Source organism: Saccoglossus kowalevskii, chromosome 7 (assembly GCF_978046115.1).
Source record: "Saccoglossus kowalevskii chromosome 7, keSacKowa6.1, whole genome shotgun sequence".
In the NCBI taxonomy this organism is placed as follows: Eukaryota; Metazoa; Hemichordata; class Enteropneusta; family Harrimaniidae; genus Saccoglossus; species Saccoglossus kowalevskii.
Window position 1 is genome coordinate 36,660,984 of NC_140647.1, and position 19,724 is coordinate 36,680,707.

The following is a 19,724-nucleotide window of genomic DNA, read 5'->3' on the forward strand; positions in this document are numbered from 1 at the left end:
ATGCTAACAATTAATTAAAACATTTGGAATAAATTTGAGGGGGTCATACATGTATATTGACTGATTGAGGGAAGGTGCAAATACTTGAAAATGATAATTTGATTTGAATGTAGCACACTAACGTTCTATAATTAATTATATAAATTTCTTATAATTTTTTTTAAAACCATTCATGGCTTTCTGAAATGATTTGTATGTATCTGTCGGAGGCCACATTCTGAATTTGTTTATTTGTTTTTATTTAATCCTCTTTTTAGGTGTCAACGTAATATCACTGTAAATAAAAATATAATTCGAAAACCGAGTAGTAAGCACCAAACACCAAAATATTATGACGGTGAAGAGCATGGATCAGAACCGTCCTACCAGACAAAAGAAGAATCCCAGCGAGAACAATGCCCACACCCACAAATGAAACCATGGGCTGCTAATAGGACAATACCACGAACACCTTATACAAAGACTAATCAACCCCCGATGCATCACTCAGTCAAAAGTTATGGAAATCGGCAAAGTGGAAGGGGTGTTATGCCAGCATCTGGTGATTCTCCAATGAGAACTGTTACACAGTCGTCACAATGCACGAATTCTAATAAACAGCCACTACCTTATAGTAAAGAATATGGTACTCTCATCATGTAGGATAAGAAATTGAAATTAAATAGATTTTTACTTATTAAAAATTTGTATCAAGTAAATGAGTTTAAGCAAGAATTCTAAAGTTGTATTATCATTATTACATGTATTTCACCACCAGCCAATCACTTCTTTTAAGAGATTTGTGGACTGTCTGACAGTCAGCATGGGTCTGTTAAGAGCGGATATGGTTAAATTCATTGGCAATTGCTTGTACTGAGCAAGTAATTAGCATTGTATTATAATAATTCTTCCAATTGTCCCAATTTATTAGTCTCTTACCTCTGGGACAACCATCACATTCTGTGTGATGGCCAAGTTTTTTTTTGAATTTCTTCAGATATGGTTATATAATCAAAATTATTCTATTCATTTGTGTATAGTCTCATAAGCTGGCTATTGAAAGACAATGTAGCCATAAGCACACTATAATGATCTTTCACTTTGTGATACAAACAGGATACTTTTATTTCTTTTACGAAAATGAAAGTCCTCACTTTCCTGAGGATATTAAAACTCTCAAAATAAATAAAATTTGTCCATGTTATGTGAGCAGCAGCAAACCTTGAGAAGTTATGCTTTAATACCAACAATCAAAAACTGACATTTTGCATGCAGCTTTTTTTTTTTTACTGTTAAATAAAAACAAAAAAACATTTTTTTTATGCTGTAGGGAGTGATTATTTTATGTCTTGGTGCTGTATATATTTCAAATAATCAAAATTGCTTTTGTCACTTTTATCGGATTCTTCAGTTATAGTATACAATTTAATGACTGCACGTTCTGCAGGTCAGACGCACTACGTTTATTCTGCTGCCTTCCTACCAAATTAGTTATGATAAAAATAAAATAGATATTTGACTACCTGCCATTTTTCAAAGTTTAGACAGTTTTATTTTGCATAATTTTTACAGGGTGAAAAGTAAATAAATTGTCCTTGGGACATAAATTATGATATTTATAGTTTTAGATAATTTATAATGTCCACTATTTATTGCTCTCCGATAAAGAGTGAATAGTTTTGCAATAATCATTTGATTAAAAGTCATTTTTCATCACCTTTTACAAAATAAAAAGCAAAATGTTTCTACAATATTGATCAAGAACTGTAGGCAATTTGTAAATTATGACCCTTAGACTAAAAAATTATAGAAAAATGTTTGAATTTGGATGAATCAAATAAGATGAAAAAAAAACATGTGTATATTGCTGAATATTTTCTACTGCTTTGATCTGTCCTGCTATTAGTATTTGTATTGCTGTGCCAAAATGCATTATTTGATGAAGTCGCGTTTTTATTGCAGAGTACTTAAGATTTCTTTGTTGGTGTACTTACTTAATATTAGTTTATTTCTTTTCTGCAATAAAACAGTTTTCTTAAAATACCAAATCTTGCATCTGTTTATGATTGACGAGCAATTGCATTGCACAATTTATGTGAGTTATCTAGATACGGAAATATATAAAGTTTGAACATGTCTCCAGAACAAAAAAAAAATTAAAAACAATTCGTGTATGCCAAAAGCATACTATATTTACCAGTTAGAAGCACATTTTCAAATAATTGAAATATGTCTTATTTTCACATTTCTAATAGAGCAAATATGGTATTTAAAAACACAACTACAAATAATAATCTGGCTATGGTGTAAATAAAAGAATTGATATTTTGGTTATATCTTCATGTCACTGCAGTGAAAATATTAGTTATGCATATTAATTAGGTCACATAGCCATCATGTTGGTCATTTTTCTTTGCTGTCTTCATTAAAGCATTTATTGTATATGCCGATATATATATGTTTAGAGTTTTCTAAATATTCAAATTATGCGTAATAATGAGATCACATGACCTAATATGATCTCGTGCTTTGCACTGGTTGAATTGTCAAATCTGCAAATGTATTTGGAGATATTGTACAATTACTGGATTTTTACCCGAAAGCAATCTGAGCAAAGTTTCATCTAAATTTGATGGGTGGTCCCGTACTGGAGATATATGTGCAATGACTAAATTAGCTGCAGATTAATCACTTACTACACATGTATGTAGCTTGTCCCAAAGCACCAAGTTTCATTGAAATATCATCATGAACAAATCTGAGAGAACCACCTGTAGTGCATACATGTATAATATCAAAGCAATCAGACTTGTGGTATTCAACAAGGAGTTGAAAATATCAATTTTTACCAAAAATGACAAATATTCATCAAAATTAGAGAATTTAAGATATCATGAAATGCACAAATCTGAGAGAGGTCAACCTGTTGTATCTATATATGGAATATCAAAGCAATCACACTTGCAGTTTTTCACAAAAAGTCAAAAATATTATTTTAACAAAAATATTCATCAAAATTAGAGATGTCATCTTGAAATGAACAAATCTAAGACAGGTCTACCCAAGGTACATATACACAAAGCATTCAGGGAGTCGTCGAAAACATGAAAAGTTGACCATCACTCATATAAGCTGTGCTCGACTAAGTCAACAGCAGACTAATCATGTAAATTAGTATGCACAGACTTCAACCAAAAACTAACGTAGAGATAGAAGGTAAGATGTGGTATTTACGATTAAATATAAACTGAGCTATACTAAGTTGTCCATGCATTATTCTATTCCAGAATGGCAGAAATGCTTGATTTTGACATTAAAATGTTAAACATTCTGCCATCTTGAATGTCAAATGAGTACGTGTGACATGAATTGGTTAAGGCATGCCAAAGATATTAAAACAGAATGGCTGCCAGTCAGCCATTTTAATCTGATATGAAAAACAAAAAGAGGTGAAGCAAGGTTCAAAGTGTGTACCAATTTGAAGGCGATCCAGTTCCAGAATGGCAGAAATGCTTGATTTTAATATTTTTTTTTTACCCCAAATATGACTGCCATTCAGTCATAAATGGATGTGTGATGTATAAATGTGATCGAACCAGGCATGTGTAAGGTATAATGCAAACATGTCAATCCTTGAGTTACTATTTTCCAACTCCAAACAGGAGCTAAAAACACAGAATACTGTTATTTTTTTTAAATGTTTTATTTCAGTATCACAAGATGAAAACAATTTACACAAAATATACACTTGGTATCCAAGGATTATTTATACACATGATTGCATTGAAGAAATAATCCATTTCTATTTTCACAGACTGAAGAACAATAACACTCAGGTTGTTATAGTGTCTCATGATGTTAGGAGAGGTCATTTAGATGATCAATGCAATGAGCAATTTAGTGTTTATATTGCTTTTGCACATTTTAAGTTTAAAATTTCATGAAATCAAAGTTTACAAATAATGAGCAAGGTATTTGAGTAACCCAAATTATAATTTGTTATTTTCACATCATCAGACTGCTTCAGAAAAAACTTAATTTGCATCATGGTAAATTCCAGATCACTTACAATTGGTTTACAATCTTGTAGGGTAATGTCAAATGAGGCATGTTTATCAGAAAGACTTCTCAATTCACTCTGGGGAAAAACATGTATACACTTAAATCACAAGATACCAACTAAAAATATACAACACACCAGAAACTCAAAAAAAAAATATCAAGGTATTTTGGCAAAATTCGTCCTGAGTTCATAAAATTACAAAACTTAATTCAACTATGATTGGTTTATTGTTTACTTATGATAAGAAATAAAAGCTAGTTAAAAATTAAGTCTAGATCACTGAATGCTGCAACACTTAAAGTCAATTTAATAATCATGATTGAGTTTCATTCCAATGACTAAACATAATACATCTGTGTAACCTGTGTGCCAAATAAACATAATTCAACTCGTCTATGAACATAAGTGATATTGCAGGTAAAATAATTATGAAAAATTATTTCAATTCACTGTTGACAAATATTTAAGTTTATTTTGAAAACAATTTTGGCAGCAAAAACAATCTAGTATCTAAGTTTTTATGAAATTGGCAGCCTTAGAACTAGTTCAGTCTACTGTCTTCATATTTTCAACCCCTTGAATACTTTGCACTATCCCATGTATGTATGGAAACAAATTTTGTTGAAAAACAATGTATACAAGCAGAGGTACATTACTTGGGGTTTTCAACTACGGTGACATAATACCAAGATCCCGTTACAATCTCGCATAAGCATTCCAACTCAGAAAAATGAGAATGCACATGCCCGTGGTAACTAGGATACTGGGATGTCCAGGTGGATTAAAATAGCTGCTCACTATAAGATGGATTACGATAACTATATTTTTTGTACATTTTCGATGTATTACATTTTTTCACTATGAATGTGGTAATACATGTTTTATTGTTTTATTACAAACCGCCTATGTCATGCCAGAAGGTAGTAGCATCAGTCTCGCTATTTACAAGATGAGACTTGAATGGGGTCTTGACATGATGTCACCATACAGTACTATGTGTGTTGCAAACCCCAAGTAATGTACCTCTGATACAAGTTTATATTGTGATTAAAGTCGAGTGTGGTATTCAAAGGGTTAATGATTTTAATTAAAAGCTGTGAACAATATAAAATAACAAAGTATGGACATAATGGGTGGAAGTGAAAGTAAAGCTTTTAATAATTTTTCTTCACTTCTTAAGTTTAGTCCTGTGCCAAATACTAACCATAGATAACTTATAGAAGACAAGAATGAGATAAGAGTATTTTTTTCTCATTGCAGCAGTCACAGGGTTCACCAGTACAACGGTAACTAGGGTCACAGGGTTCACCAGTACAATGGTAACTAGGGTACCTACCTCTGTTCATAGATCTTGGTTACAGACTTTAAAGCAATAATTTGTTCAGACTTGATAATGAGAGGGGAAAATATCACTTGTTTTCACTAAAAGATTATCGTTAACATTTTGTAATCAGTTTTCTTTCTTTGACTTTTATAGTTATCCAAGTACTACCAGTAATATGACCAATAAATCACATTAAACCCTGACACTAGAGGGCAGTGCATAGTATACTTTCAATCATCTTCTATTAACCTTAAAAAGATTTTTTATTTTTTGTTTCAATACATAGCTATGACTAATGAAAAGAATCGGATCTATCTGGATGATGCACACCTGTGCTCCATAACTTGGGAGATTTTCTTCGACTGGGAGACATTGACGGAATATCACCATAATAAGGTGATCTGATTGGACTGCCATGACCTGTAGGAAACATTCATTAGCATTAATTTATGTAAATCAAAAAATAATTAATTTGCAAATATATGTAAATATATCTAGTATTTTGGTGACAATAGGCAAGGCATATTCATAAGGTCAGGTCAATTTGAACTACTGATATGAAGCATAAAATCAAGATTATAACAGCGGACAAAGGTTCCACTGATACGAAATGCATACACAAGGGATGAAGATTTAATATGCACTTTTAAACAGATAGAAACCACGAACACAAATAGATTATAAAATGTAGCTTTAGACAATTTTAATCTACATTGAAGAAAAGTAACTTACTATGTGGAGGAGTTGCCATATAAGGAGGTGGTGACCCTTGACCTGGTTGTAGAAATACACCAGACCTATTGAGGGCTGCAGAATGATAATAACGAGGAGCAACCAGGAAATGGTAACCTGCAAAGTATGAAATGTTACAAAATTACAACACAATTACTACATTTTAATCACATGGGAGCAGAGCAAAAAATTCCCCATTGTGTTATACCTAATGATGGCCATTAACTTGAAAATTGGTGAAAATTCATACACTGAGTTTTTTAATTTAAAAACTAGTTTTGGGACTTTGCAATCAACCTTTGGATATTACAAGTGACCTGACAGTCGAAATAGCTCCACTGTCCTACAAGAACATTGTGGTAGCCAAGTCCCAATAAAAAAAGTAGTTTGGTTCTGGCTGTTGAAAATATGTCAACTTAATTTAATCAAACAACTTGTTCACAAAAATAATGTACACCTCAAATATCAAAGCAATGAGGTTGTCTGTTCTCAAGTAGAACAAAAATAGAAAATTGAAGCTATTGAAAAATCAAGTATCAAAGCAATTGAGCTAGCAGTTTTCACGAAGAAGTTGAAAATAGCGTTTTTTTTACCAAAAATGGCAATATTTGTCAAAAATAAAAAATTGAAATGAACAAATCCTACAGTGGTCCACCCAATATACCTACATACCAAGTATCAAAGCAATTGATCTGGTAATTTTCAAGAAGAGGTCTAAAATGCAATTGTTGGCGTATGACATGCGATCACCAACATGACAGCAGAGCTAAAAAGCTGTACAACTCACATATATTACAATTCAAGAATATTCATGGTGATCAATATAAAACCAGGTATGTGTGCTCAAGTTTGGCCATCATCACTCAAAAGATGGGTGGGTTGGGGCGAAAAATTCAGACATGGTACACAGAGTGTGTGACATACTGGTACACTAGAACTGTCTTAGTCCTCAGAGTTTCATTCTCTGGCAATTTTGGATCAAACTGATCGTGTCATCAATTCACACAAATCTTGAATGAGGAATGTACTTAACTTTTCAAGAAATGTTAATGTTGATCTAATACTCACCTATGAAGAGTGCCCCAATTGTAGCCAATACAATCATAATATTATATAACCATGACTGGTAATTATTGGCAATGATTTGTACAACTCTTGCCCATCCTGCTAACTTGACTGGCTCTGTAGAAACGAATTTCATAGAAAATGTTAAGACTAAACCATTCACTATATATATTCAGGAAATATGATATTGAAATTAGAGTGGTAATTTAGAAGACTATCGAGTTATAAGTAATGACATGTTAACTCACCATGTTTTTCATCAGTTCCCATAAGGGGGATCTTTACTGGTAATAATTGAGACTGTCCGGTCAATGTGGACGTGACTTCAATGTGAACTGACACACTGCCTTGTCTGAGTGGTGATACTGTGTCTAGTAGTGTTATTGGGTAACGTTTACTGGCACCAACATCCACTCCTGTTTTCACTTCAACTACAGAGCTGTCATTACACAATACCTGTAAGAATAAATTCCATTTGCTGTACCATTTTTTTCATTATCAGAAGCATAAGTGTAAAGATGGAGCAAGTTTAATCTTTTGAACCTTTCAACTTAGAAGCTAAACATGCTCTATTTTGACACTTATGCTGCTGATAATGAAATGCTTCATGGGAAAATAATTTAAACTTTATCTTTCCATGCTTTTACATCAACTTGACATGATAAGGTTAAAGAAAAGAAAGGTAGACAGCCAGAAGAATCATACTAACCTGAACAGTGTCAAGTACTTTCTTTATACCATGCACAACAAGTTCTGTTTGTGGATGTTTATTACTTATTGTAATATCAGACTGGCTGATATAAAATGCTGGTAAAAATGGTAAACTGACAATTCTTGATTTGATCAAAGGCTGATTATCTTGACGTAAAACAGACACAGACAACTGTAATGTACTGTCTATTGTACTAAGTAGTTGTAGTGAATGCAACATCTGCATCTGAGATATAGAGCAGTAATATTGTCCTGAAATTATCAAGAAATACAATAAATTAGTTTAGAAGGTTATGGATGTAAAAAGGTATAATACAGACTGTATCAGGTTATTATGAGAATACCAACAAGTATGAAGACAGTACAGGTATTGTATCGACAATACTGCAGGGCGAAGTGATCCCGTACTGCCTTTGTGGATACTTTGTGCTATTTATGAGATAAGCTTAATATTATACATCCTTTCCTGCATCTTGTTATAATGCAATGAGATATTAACAGTCTGTGTCATTGTTGCATTCAGCAACATAATTTTATTTCACTCACCGGCCAGATTAATTTTTGCTGCGTTCGATGTTAAAGGAAAGTGTTCAAACATGACGCATGTTTTTCAAAAAAAATTAGGAAAACACCCAAACATAGTTGTAACACATATTCAAACATATCTATACAGTGTTTTACAGATGAATTACTTCATTGTTTTTGATATCAGATATATTTTTTTTTTCTCATTCATGACAAAATTCATAATTTTACTTGCCATTTTTAACATCAAATGCAGTGGTCACTCCGAAGAGATCCTGAGCTCTGATGTCTGCATTGTTGTCAAATTTTATTATACATTGAAATGGTACACTGTGTAAAGTCAATCTGTTGTACATAGACTGGAGAATCTCTTGACTACAATTGTCACCTAGTGAAGAGAGAAAAACAGAACATATATATAAAGCAACAAAAAATGATCATATTAACTGTCTATATATATCTCTAAACAAAATTTAAAATAGCAGCATTATTTGCAATAATTTTTGGCTACTGATTCTAAACGGTTTTCAGCAGGCAATGTACATGTCTATATATTCTGCATCATGTGAAAAACTTTAAATGTAAATTGTTACTCATCTGTATGAAAATGCTAAAAAAACCACAATTATGTGCGTGATTAGAAGATATTGTTTCACATTTCCTAGGATAGCTCAGAAGTCTGTTAAACCCACAATTATGTGCGTGATTAGAAGATATTGTTTCACATTTTCTAGGATAGCTCAGAAGTCTGTTAAACCCACAATTATGTGCGTGATTAGAAGATATTGTTTCACATTTCCTAGGATAGCTCAGTAGTCAGTTAAACCCACAATTATGTGCGTGATTAGAAGATATTGTTTTACATTTCCTAGGATAGCTCAGTAGTCAGTTAAACTCACAATTATGTGCGTGATTAGAAGATATTGTTTCACATTTTCTAGGATAGCTCAGAAGTCTGTTAAACCCACAATTATCTGCGTGATTAGAAGATATTGTTTCACATTTTCTATGATAGCTCAGTAGTCAGTTAAACCCACAATTATGTGCGTGATTAGAAGATATTGTTTCACATTTTCTAGGACAGCTCAGAAGTCTGTTAAACCCACAATTATGTGCGTGATTAGAAGATATTGTTTCACATTTCCTAGGATAGCTCAGTAGTCAGTTAAACCCACAATTATGTGCGTGATTAGAAGATATTGTTTCACATTTTCTAGGATAGCTCAGAAGTCTGTTAAACCCACAATTATGTGCGTGATTAGAAGATATTGTTTCACATTTTCTATGATAGCTCAGTAGTCAGTTTAACCCACAATTATGTGCGTGATTAGAAGATATTGTTTCACATTTTCTAGGACAGCTCAGAAGTCTGTTAAACCCACAATTATGTGCGTGATTAGAAGATATTGTTTCACATTTTCTAGGATAGCTCAGAAGTCTGTTAAACCCACAATTATGTGCGTGATTAGAAGATATTGTTTCACATTTTCTAGGATAGCTCAGAAGTCTGTTAAACCCACAATTATGTGCGTGATTAGAAGATATTGTTTCACATTTTCTAGGATAGCTCAGAAGTCTGTTAAACCCACAATTATGTGCGTGATTAGAAGATATTGTTTCACATTTTCTAGGATAGCTCAGAAGTCTGTTAAACCCACAATTATGTGCGTGATTAGAAGATATTGTTTCACATTTTCTATGATAGCTCAGTAGTCAGTTAAACCCACAATTATGTGCGTGATTAGAAGATATTGTTTCACATTTTCTAGGACAGCTCAGAAGTCTGTTAAACCCACAATTATGTGCGTGATTAGAAGATATTGTTTCACATTTTCTAGGATAGCTCAGAAGTCTGTTAAACCCACAATTATGTGCGTGATTAGAAGATATTGTTTCACATTTTCTAGGATAGCTCAGGAGTCTGTTAAACCCACAATTATGTGCGTGATTAGAAGATATTGTTTCACATTTTCTAGGATAGCTCAGAAGTCTGTTAAACCCACAATTATGTGCGTGATTAGAAGATATTGTTTCACATTTCCTAGGATAGCTCAGTAGTCAGTTAAACCAAACATGTTGCTATAGTGGTATACATGGGACACTTTTTTAACAGTAACATGCCATGTTACAAAATACAGTTTAGGAGTCCCTATTACTCTTGTTTAACAAATTAATCTATTAAATCATGTCAGATGTCCTCTTGTATTTAATCTGATGACACTATGTAAAACCCCTATAAAATGCTGAGGAAATAAAAGCTGCCAATGACTGGACTGCACAACAGAAGCACAGGTTATAAATTAAATGCCAGGCCAATTTCAAGAATTCTGTTTTAAACAAGAATAGACAAAATACTGGACTGCAAAATTTCATTTAAACAATTGTTCGCAGTGGTCCACCATATACAATAGCTATTACTGTAGAATACTTTATTTTCGCTTGGAATTTATTTTCGCTATTTTCGCTGAAGGGATGATTCCGTGAAAATAAAATCCAGCGAATATACCTTTTTTCCTATATTTAACATTAAACTCATTGAAAATCAGTGAAAATAAATTCCATACAAAACGCCAAAAAAGCCTTTTCAGCGAAAATTAATTCCAGCGAAAATAAAGTATTCCACAGTATATAAAATTACTATTACACAGCTTTATAACTATATAATAGGTTACTGATAGCTGCAGCCACAAGTGCTTATTGCATACCTTTTACATTATTAGACATTTCACCCAAAACAACAGGTATCTTGTATGGCTCATCTTTGGGAAGATTACTAACATACATCACAGCTGTATCATCAATACTGATGTCTTGTACAGCATGTACTGTTATCTGTAATACGAAGTCAAGAGTAGATAAAGACAAGGGCACACCATCCATATATATGGTTACACAAGTCTCACTGAAATCATGCACTGTGAATGGGTTGTGGATCTGGTCGACACAATACCATACCAATCAATCTTAATTTCACAAGTTCAACTTGTAATTTCAGTGTTGACCTGTCTGATTGTTCCTTCTGTTTCATTACCCCATCATGTTTTTCATGTTAACCTTTCCATATTGCAGTCTAATTAGTTAGAACACATTCTGTATAAACAGTAGAATACAGTGTGATGTCAAACTCAACAAGATGATAGAAACAATTATTTATTCCTGCTGAAATACACAAAATATTATGAGCTTATTGCAAGAAAATACGGCAACATTCAAATGAATATACATACAATTTAGAATAAATGCAAATACAGCTTTATACGGAATAGTAAATTCTATCGTTTTTGGTGCTGATTGTATAATAAATGGTTTTATACCATAGAACTGTTTATGTAGTATTAGAATAACTTTAGTATTCTATTTGTGTCTGTATTAAAGTAAGGTGACAATTTCAATAAATCACATCATACATCTGTCACTGTAATGCCGTAAGTTACAGTGTGCCTTAATTTTGCGGTATTTTACGGGATATTTTCATCCTACCATATAAGGAAATCCGAATTCAAAATATGGAATGATTACGCACATAAGCGTTCTCTAATAATACAAACAAACATGGCTGCCACCAGGGTTTGCCCGACCTCACACAGAAAAGTTTGCTGATTCTGTTCTAAACATTTTGGATTTCGGCATTCCCATGATGTATCCTTGGAAGGAAAAGATGTATAATAATATGGTTATTACAAGGATACCTCAAAGTATGCACTCAGACAGTACAGCTGGAGTATCGACGCGCAGCGGAGGTCGATGCACGGAATACTCTCTGAGTGCACTGGCTCATAGTAGTGGTAGGAAACACAAGGTGCAGTATCATGACGGGAATACTATGATGTACAGAAAAGACACAGTAGAAATTCTTCATTCAGATGCGAATATAGGTGTAGTGTGTGGTGGAGATGAAAGTTATGAAGCAAATGATTTAGAAAGTAAGTGAATTTTTACTTCTATTACACCATCTCTATGGCAACAGTTTCCTTGACACTTACCTCAGTATGGGTAACAAAGTTGTCAGTCAGATTCTGATAGACTGTGGTAGTTCCAGGCCTGGTTGCTATGCCAACACCAGAATGAAAATCAACAAACAAGATACTGCCATCCATTGAATTCCAGTGACCTCTCTGTCCTAATTGTTAAAACATTTTATATATTTGTGAATACATGACCACAAACTTTACAGAGTAACAAATCACACATGCTTTGATAGCAACAGTTGAGAGCTGCATTCTTAATAGGTCTCATGTCTTCTCATGTAATATGCACAGCATTATGACAACAATAATACAATGGTTTCACAAGATATTGTGTGATGGTAAACAAATTCTGACAGTTCTTTCAATTTTACTCTCAACTCAAATTTCAGTAATTATTTTAATGTGTTGTGGATATCTGTCAGAAAGTACACAACTGTTACATTGTAATTAACTTTTTTTCAAGTGTCAGCAAACTAAGTATTCTACTCACCATCTAATTTAACAAGTGGTGAGTTAAAACATACAATGTCTCCAACAGTGATGTGACTAGAGTCCTTTGGTGTGATTACGCTATCTACAGGTACATTGACATAATCAGCAATATGTGGACTGTTCTTATCCCAAACCTGAAAGAAAATGATTGATAAAACAATGCAGATGGTAATGAGTTGGGTTAATTTGGGTTGGTAGATGTGATGATGAGATGAGTTGGGCTGGTAGATGTGTTTGTGAGTTGGGATGGGTTGGGTTGGGTTGGGTTGGGTGGGTGGATGTAATGATGAGTTGGGTTTGGGTTGGTGGATTTGATGTTGAGTTAAGATGGGTTTGGATTAGTGGATTTGATGTTGAGTTGCGATGGGTTGGGTTGGTGGATTTGATGGTTTAGGTCGGTGGATTTAATGTTGGGTTGGGCTGGTGGATTTGATGTTGGGTTGGGTTGGTGGAAATGATAGCATTATCGGCAAGGATATAAAGTGCATTACCTTGAATATTGTATTCCCACTACTAGTTGCCCTAGCAACAAATGTACCATTCTCCAACCCTTGGTTTACTTGTAGGAGGTCAAATCTAAGAGTGGAAAAAAATGTGTTTGAACAACAGATGTGATGGTATATAGTCAAGTACAAGTTAAGCTACATCAAATTATTTCAGATCACTTAAAACAAAATGTGGGGACATAATAGATAATATTGAACTTGGTTCTAGCAAGTATATTCCCTTGCTGTGAAAAATTTAGTGAAAATAAAGCCATCAAGCATTACCTGTTAATCCTGAAGTTCAATTCACTGTTTGTTGAATGAAACTTCTCCCCAAGATCGTCATGGAAACTAATTGTAAAGAAGAGACTGATTCCAACTGGAAAGGAGTAGAGTTTTCTCTCCATTGTGGTGACAGCCATCTCACAATTGATGGCTAGATAAGATACAGGCTTAACCTGGAAAGATGCATGATGAATTGGTGGTTAAGAAACATCACAATATTTAATCAAAAAAACACTTTAAACAAAGATGGATTATCACACTACATTTTCAGCTGAACCTTTATTTAATTTGGAACTAGGTAATTTCAGGTCTCAATACAATACTATCACAATGTAAACCAGACCCTCTTACTTTGACAAGAACAACAGCAGTTTGGTTTATACCAAATTCTTCATGTGAAGTGATTAATACAGATGTCTGACCAGTCAATGACCTTGAATTCACGTAACCCATGGAGTCTATTGTGATCACTGGTTCACCATCAAAAAGATTCAATAAACTGTAACTGACTCGAGCAGAACCATCTCTGTAATAACAAAATGACACAAGATAAAATGAGATGTTAATATTTTACCACATGACTATGGTGCCTATGATACACAATACACAAGTAAAATAATGTATTCATAGAGTTAATGGATAATCATATCCACTTGAATAATAGTTGTGATTGCATTCAGCCCATTAATAATACGTCACTGCTCTCAATAGATAATAATACCATCATCCCCAAAACAAAGTTGTCACTGTGAACGACATCCTCCTATGTAACATGTCTATCACAAAAGCAATTATACTTGCAAAGAGTACAAAAGCACCGTTCGCTGGTAACATAGTGGTTGTTGCATCAGACTCATGACCGGTAGACCCAAGTTCAAATCCTACATCAGGCTGAACATCAACCCTTACCCTGGGTGAGTGTGCCACAGACTCAATGGGAAGGCCAATTCCACTGACCAAGATTCATTCACTAACGAATGCGACTTTGGGGGAACCTTGGTTAAGGTACACAAGTGCCTGTGTTCAATTGAGCCTGGTTAACACCAGGATAGCACATTGAATTGCCAATTGATAGAGAGATGGTCACACAGCCCTGTCATGTAGTCTCAAAGCACATATAAGGCCATTTATCAGTATCAAAGACATTGCAATATTTACAACAATTTAAAAGATTCAGTTGTTTTACAATGGCAACTAGTGTCATGGGACATTGCTTGCCATATAAAACAATAAATCAATAAATTTAATGTCAAACAGATTTTTGTTAAGATTTGACAAAATATCAGCAAATTGTTGATGTTTGGTGAGCATCTGAATCCTATCAAATCATGTATAGTGTTTTATATACAAGATAAATTACAAATGTATCATTATATCCTTTGAGATCCAAGCATGAAAATTTGCATAAACTCATCGGAAGCCTGAAGAATTAAATGTGTGTTAATCAACAAAATTGTCTATTTTTGATCTTGTATAACAATCAATAATCAATCCAACAAAATTGCTTTTGTCAGCAAACTACCATTTGCTTAGTAGTTCAATTTAGTAATTTTTTTACCAAGCTCTTCACTACCTAATTATATAATATTAGAAAAGTCCATCTTTTGAGAGTAATGTTAAATTCATCTTATATCATGGTTACCATGACAACCCTTTGAGCAATTAACAATCAAGATATTTACCTATTTGTTTTAATTTGAGTCTGTGTGTTGTGTGACATCAATAACATACTGGAGCATGTATCTGGGTGTATTAAAGATAATTTGGCAAACACTTCTATCTGTACTTCATCTATGAGTACCATGTCATCCAAGATTTGATTGTGACCACTCTGTGAGATGGTTACTTTCAATCGCACAGTGGCTTGCCCGGGATTGATGGCGTGTAACCGCATTCCAAAGTTATTCTCATCTGAGCTATCAATGCCAATCTGAAAGCAAACCAGGATGTAAAATAAAAAATGTGATAACAAATTCTAATTATGCTAATAATAGACCATTTCTTTGTGAAATCACGTTATGCTAGAAATTGAATTAAAACATCACAAAACATGGTAGTAGTGTCAAAACATTGTGTGGAATTCAATAAACGTGAAATTTCTGTGCTTAACAATGTGTTATATACATTAAATTTTAATAAATAATGATATCTTGTACTACTGATGATACTGTAATGATGTGTGTGTAAATCACATATTACTGATAATACTTTAATGATGTGTGTGTAAATCATTTATTACTTATAATACTGTAATAAAGTTGGTGTAAATCATGTATTACTGATAATTTTGTAATGAAGTATGTGTGAAGCATGTAATGAAGTATGTGTGAAGCATGTATTACTGATAATACTGTAATGATGTGTGTGAATCATGTATTACTGATAATACTGTAATGAAGTGTGTGTGTGAAGCATGTAATACTGATAATACTGTAATGAAGTATGTGTGAAGCATGTATTACTGATCATACTGTAATGAAGTATGTGTGAAGCATGTAATACTGATAATACTGTAATGATGTGTGTGTGAATCATGTAGTACTGATAATACTGTAATGATGTGTGTGTGAAGCATGTATTACTGATAATACTGTAATGATGTGTGTGAATCATGTATTACTGATAATTTTGTAATGAAGTATGTGTGAAGCATGTATTACTGATAATACTGTAATGATGAGTGTGAATCATGTATTACTGATAATACTGTAATGAAGTGTGTGTGAAGCATGTATTACTGATAATACTGTAATGAAGTGTGTGTAAATCACATATTACTGATAATACTGTAATGATGTGTGTGTAAATCACATATTACTGATAATACTGTAATGATGTGTGTGTGAATCATGTATTACTGATAATACTGTAATGAAGTGTGTGTGTGAAGCATGTATTACTGATAGTACTGTAATGAAGTGTGTGTAAATCACATATTACTGATAATACTGTAATGATGTGTGTGTAAATCACATATTACTGATAATACTGTAATGATGTGTGTGTGAATCATGTATTACTGATAATACTGTAATGAAGTATGTGTGAAGCATGTATTACTGATAATACTGTAATGAAGTGTGTGTGAAGCATGTATTACTGATAATATTATGATGTGAGTGTAAATCATCTATTACTGATAATACTGTAATGTGTGTGTAAATCATCTATTACTGATAATACTATAATGTGTGTAAATCATGTATTTCTGATAATACTGTAATGAAGTGTGTGTGAATCATGTATTTCTGATAATATTGTAATGAAGTTTGTGTGAAGCATGTAATACTGATACTATGATGTGAGTGTAAATCATCTATTACTGATAATACTGTTATGTGTGTAAATCATGTATTACAGATAATACTGTAATGTGTGTAAACCATGTATTACTGATAATACTGTAATGAAGTGTGTGTGAATCATGTATTACTGATAATACTGTAATGAAGTGTGTGTTTGAAGCATGTAATACTGATAATACTGTAATGATGTGTGTAAATCATGTATTACAGATAATACTGTAATGTGTGAAGCATGTATTACTGATAATATTATGATGTGAGTGTAAATCATCTATTACTGATAATACTGTAATGATGCGAGTGTAAATCATGTATTACTGATAATACTGTAATGATGCGAGTGTAAATCATGTATTACTGATAATACTGTAATGATGTGTGTGTAAATCCAAAAAAACTTAATGTGCAATAGATGATTTGAAAATATTTTAGGAATTGATATATCAGTTTTATTTTAGTGTTCTGGTTTTGGTGGCGTTCAAATGCATCAAAGACATGTTTCATGTGAACAATGGAATGTGAGTGTGAATTTGGATTTGGATCACAACAAATCTCAAATCGGAGTTTCAAAATTGACATTCAAGCTATCTAAATTCTCAAACTGTACTGCAGGTTTCTTATAAGATGAATGAAACAATATTAAAGTTAGGTAATACCTTAGTAGGCTACTAAATAAAAAGTCAGAGAAAACTGTACAAAATTAATGAGCAATGATGAAAGCATCATGTGACTCCATTCACCCAATCAGTTTATAGAAGTATGATGAATTAACTACATATTGCCTTAGTGTACAAAATACTGACTAAATACAAGTATATTGTACAGCATGCATGTGCTTTTATTCCATGTGTCATGGCAATTCAGTGTAAAGATTTATTATAATAATTTTTACGTGAAACATGTGGTTGCTTGGATCCTCCAGTAAAATCTGATCCTGTATATAATGACTTGCCAAATATGGAAAATATTGTTACTGTGCGACCAGAACTAATTATTTGTTAATAATGTTTCAGTGTTTATAACTACTGTTGGGTAATTGGAATATTCTAGCTGGCATTCCACTGCTGACCAAGAACACAATCAAATCACAATAGTTTGTAGAAGCAGAAATTTGACAGCACAAACTACCACACCACATTTAAAATAATGTTGAAACCAGACATTCCATTAATCATGCAGGTATATCTATTTTTTGGTTTCTGATCAATTTAACACTTTTCAAAGTCGGTAGAAAATAATTAGATATTGATCAACAAAATTTCATTTTTAGTTTAGCAGATTGAGTTGTTGACACCAGGACGACTATCATTAATCACTAAATATGTCATTATATCAACGTATTATAAATTTATTAGTAACATTTCTGTTAGTTTTAGTTGGCATATGATTGAACATTATCATGACTCCAAGATTACTATAATCATGTTACATTATGTACCAACAAGCCCAATAATGAAAATATAGAGATCATGGTTTCAAAAATAAATATATTTCTTAATTGCAATAGTGGAAAGTATCGATAATCAGCATTCATAAATGCGAGCAGAATGACCTCTGATGTCTTGAATATGTGCTTACAAATTATAATCACTGCTTTAGTTCATTGCTTTTAGAAGCTGTCGAATGAATATATTAATACAATATCAAATTCATTATTCTACAATATCAGATTTAATAAAATTGTAACAGTAGTAATTCTCTTTTGTTTCTCAACCAGGCTGGGAACATTTCTACATTTGGGTTACAGTTTTTGCTATTGCCTAATTTATGATTTAATTTACTCTTGAAATATTGCGGCTAATAAGTGTCAATCAGAGTAGTGTTATTATTAAAGCAGATAACAATGCTCAATAACGCAAGTATGTGAGACTGAGACAATATAATAACCATAGCAGTACATACCATACATGAACAGTCAGGCAATATGATGTCACAGCCACATGACTGGAGGAAATAAATGACACACAAACATATGTATGGAGATAGGAATACAAAAAGAGAGGATAGAAAGAAATACATAAATGAATAAATAAATACATAAATGAATAAATAAATAATAATAAATGTTTCTTTTAGGAAAGCACAAAATTTACTACAATTTCAAAAGAAATTCTCATCCACAAGTGTTTAGCAATGACAAATAGTAAGCACATAAACCAATGAAAATGTATGTAATCATATTATGCAAGAAGCATTTTTCTACATTGTCAATATATAGTGTACACCCACCTTATGGTAGACTGTAGAGAGGGTTATCACATCTACGTTACTGACAGTCCAGTAAAACTTCAATCCAGGTATAGCATGTCCAAATGTGAAAGGTGTTTGATGTTCGTTTACTCCAATAGCATATACAGGCATCTAATGAGAAACAAGAGTTACATGTAGCCAATGATGTAGCAAGAATTCTTTTTACATGTTTAGGGTTTAAAAGAAATAGAACCACCAGTATGGTTGGTTTACTAGAATGAACCAAGTAGAACTATGGTTGAGATTTACATGAATGACCAAGTGGCTCTCTGTTTAAAGTTTACAGGAATGAGCCATGATGCAATGGGATCAAATACATGTATACTTACTTCGGCAGCAGTTTCCAATCTAGATAATGGTGCATACACATTTATAGCAGTGAGTCTAACCACATAAACATCAATCTGATCCTGAAAACATAAACATGCAATAAAAAAATTGAAAAGGTTGGATGTGTCAGCATGTTGTGATAAACAAACATGTATGTGTATATAAGCTAATTAGACTGGCCCAGCTGTGGTGATTTTTTTCAGTTAAATA

General features: G+C 32.8%; 2 protein-coding genes across 3 annotated transcripts in view; one reads left to right on the forward strand and one right to left on the reverse strand.

Annotated features, from left to right (window-relative positions):
* The window catches only part of LOC102802896 (uncharacterized), a 98,642-nt gene extending 96,615 nt beyond the window's left edge, over positions 1 to 2,027 (forward strand). For both annotated transcript variants that reach the window (XM_085501533.1, XM_085501534.1), the window contains one exon: positions 258 to 2,027. The gene's annotated coding sequence lies outside the window, so the exon portion shown is untranslated. The remainder of the gene's footprint in view (positions 1 to 257) is intronic.
* Positions 2,028 to 3,663: 1,636 nt separating this feature from the next.
* LOC102803547 (nuclear pore membrane glycoprotein 210-like) overlaps positions 3,664 to 19,724 on the reverse strand; it is a 49,992-nt gene continuing 33,931 nt past the window's right edge. Inside the window, exons 28-42 of the mRNA XM_085501535.1 lie at positions 19,514 to 19,594; positions 19,164 to 19,295; positions 15,312 to 15,559; positions 13,981 to 14,155; positions 13,630 to 13,802; positions 13,351 to 13,435; positions 12,858 to 12,993; positions 12,383 to 12,519; positions 11,105 to 11,231; positions 8,635 to 8,787; positions 7,873 to 8,126; positions 7,412 to 7,619; positions 7,167 to 7,280; positions 6,099 to 6,215; positions 3,664 to 5,786 (exon numbers count right to left, since the gene is read on the reverse strand). Coding sequence (XP_085357661.1) covers positions 5,659 to 5,786; positions 6,099 to 6,215; positions 7,167 to 7,280; positions 7,412 to 7,619; positions 7,873 to 8,126; positions 8,635 to 8,787; positions 11,105 to 11,231; positions 12,383 to 12,519; positions 12,858 to 12,993; positions 13,351 to 13,435; positions 13,630 to 13,802; positions 13,981 to 14,155; positions 15,312 to 15,559; positions 19,164 to 19,295; positions 19,514 to 19,594 — 2,268 coding nt within the window. The 3' untranslated portion in view covers positions 3,664 to 5,658. The remainder of the gene's footprint in view (positions 5,787 to 6,098; positions 6,216 to 7,166; positions 7,281 to 7,411; positions 7,620 to 7,872; positions 8,127 to 8,634; positions 8,788 to 11,104; positions 11,232 to 12,382; positions 12,520 to 12,857; positions 12,994 to 13,350; positions 13,436 to 13,629; positions 13,803 to 13,980; positions 14,156 to 15,311; positions 15,560 to 19,163; positions 19,296 to 19,513; positions 19,595 to 19,724) is intronic.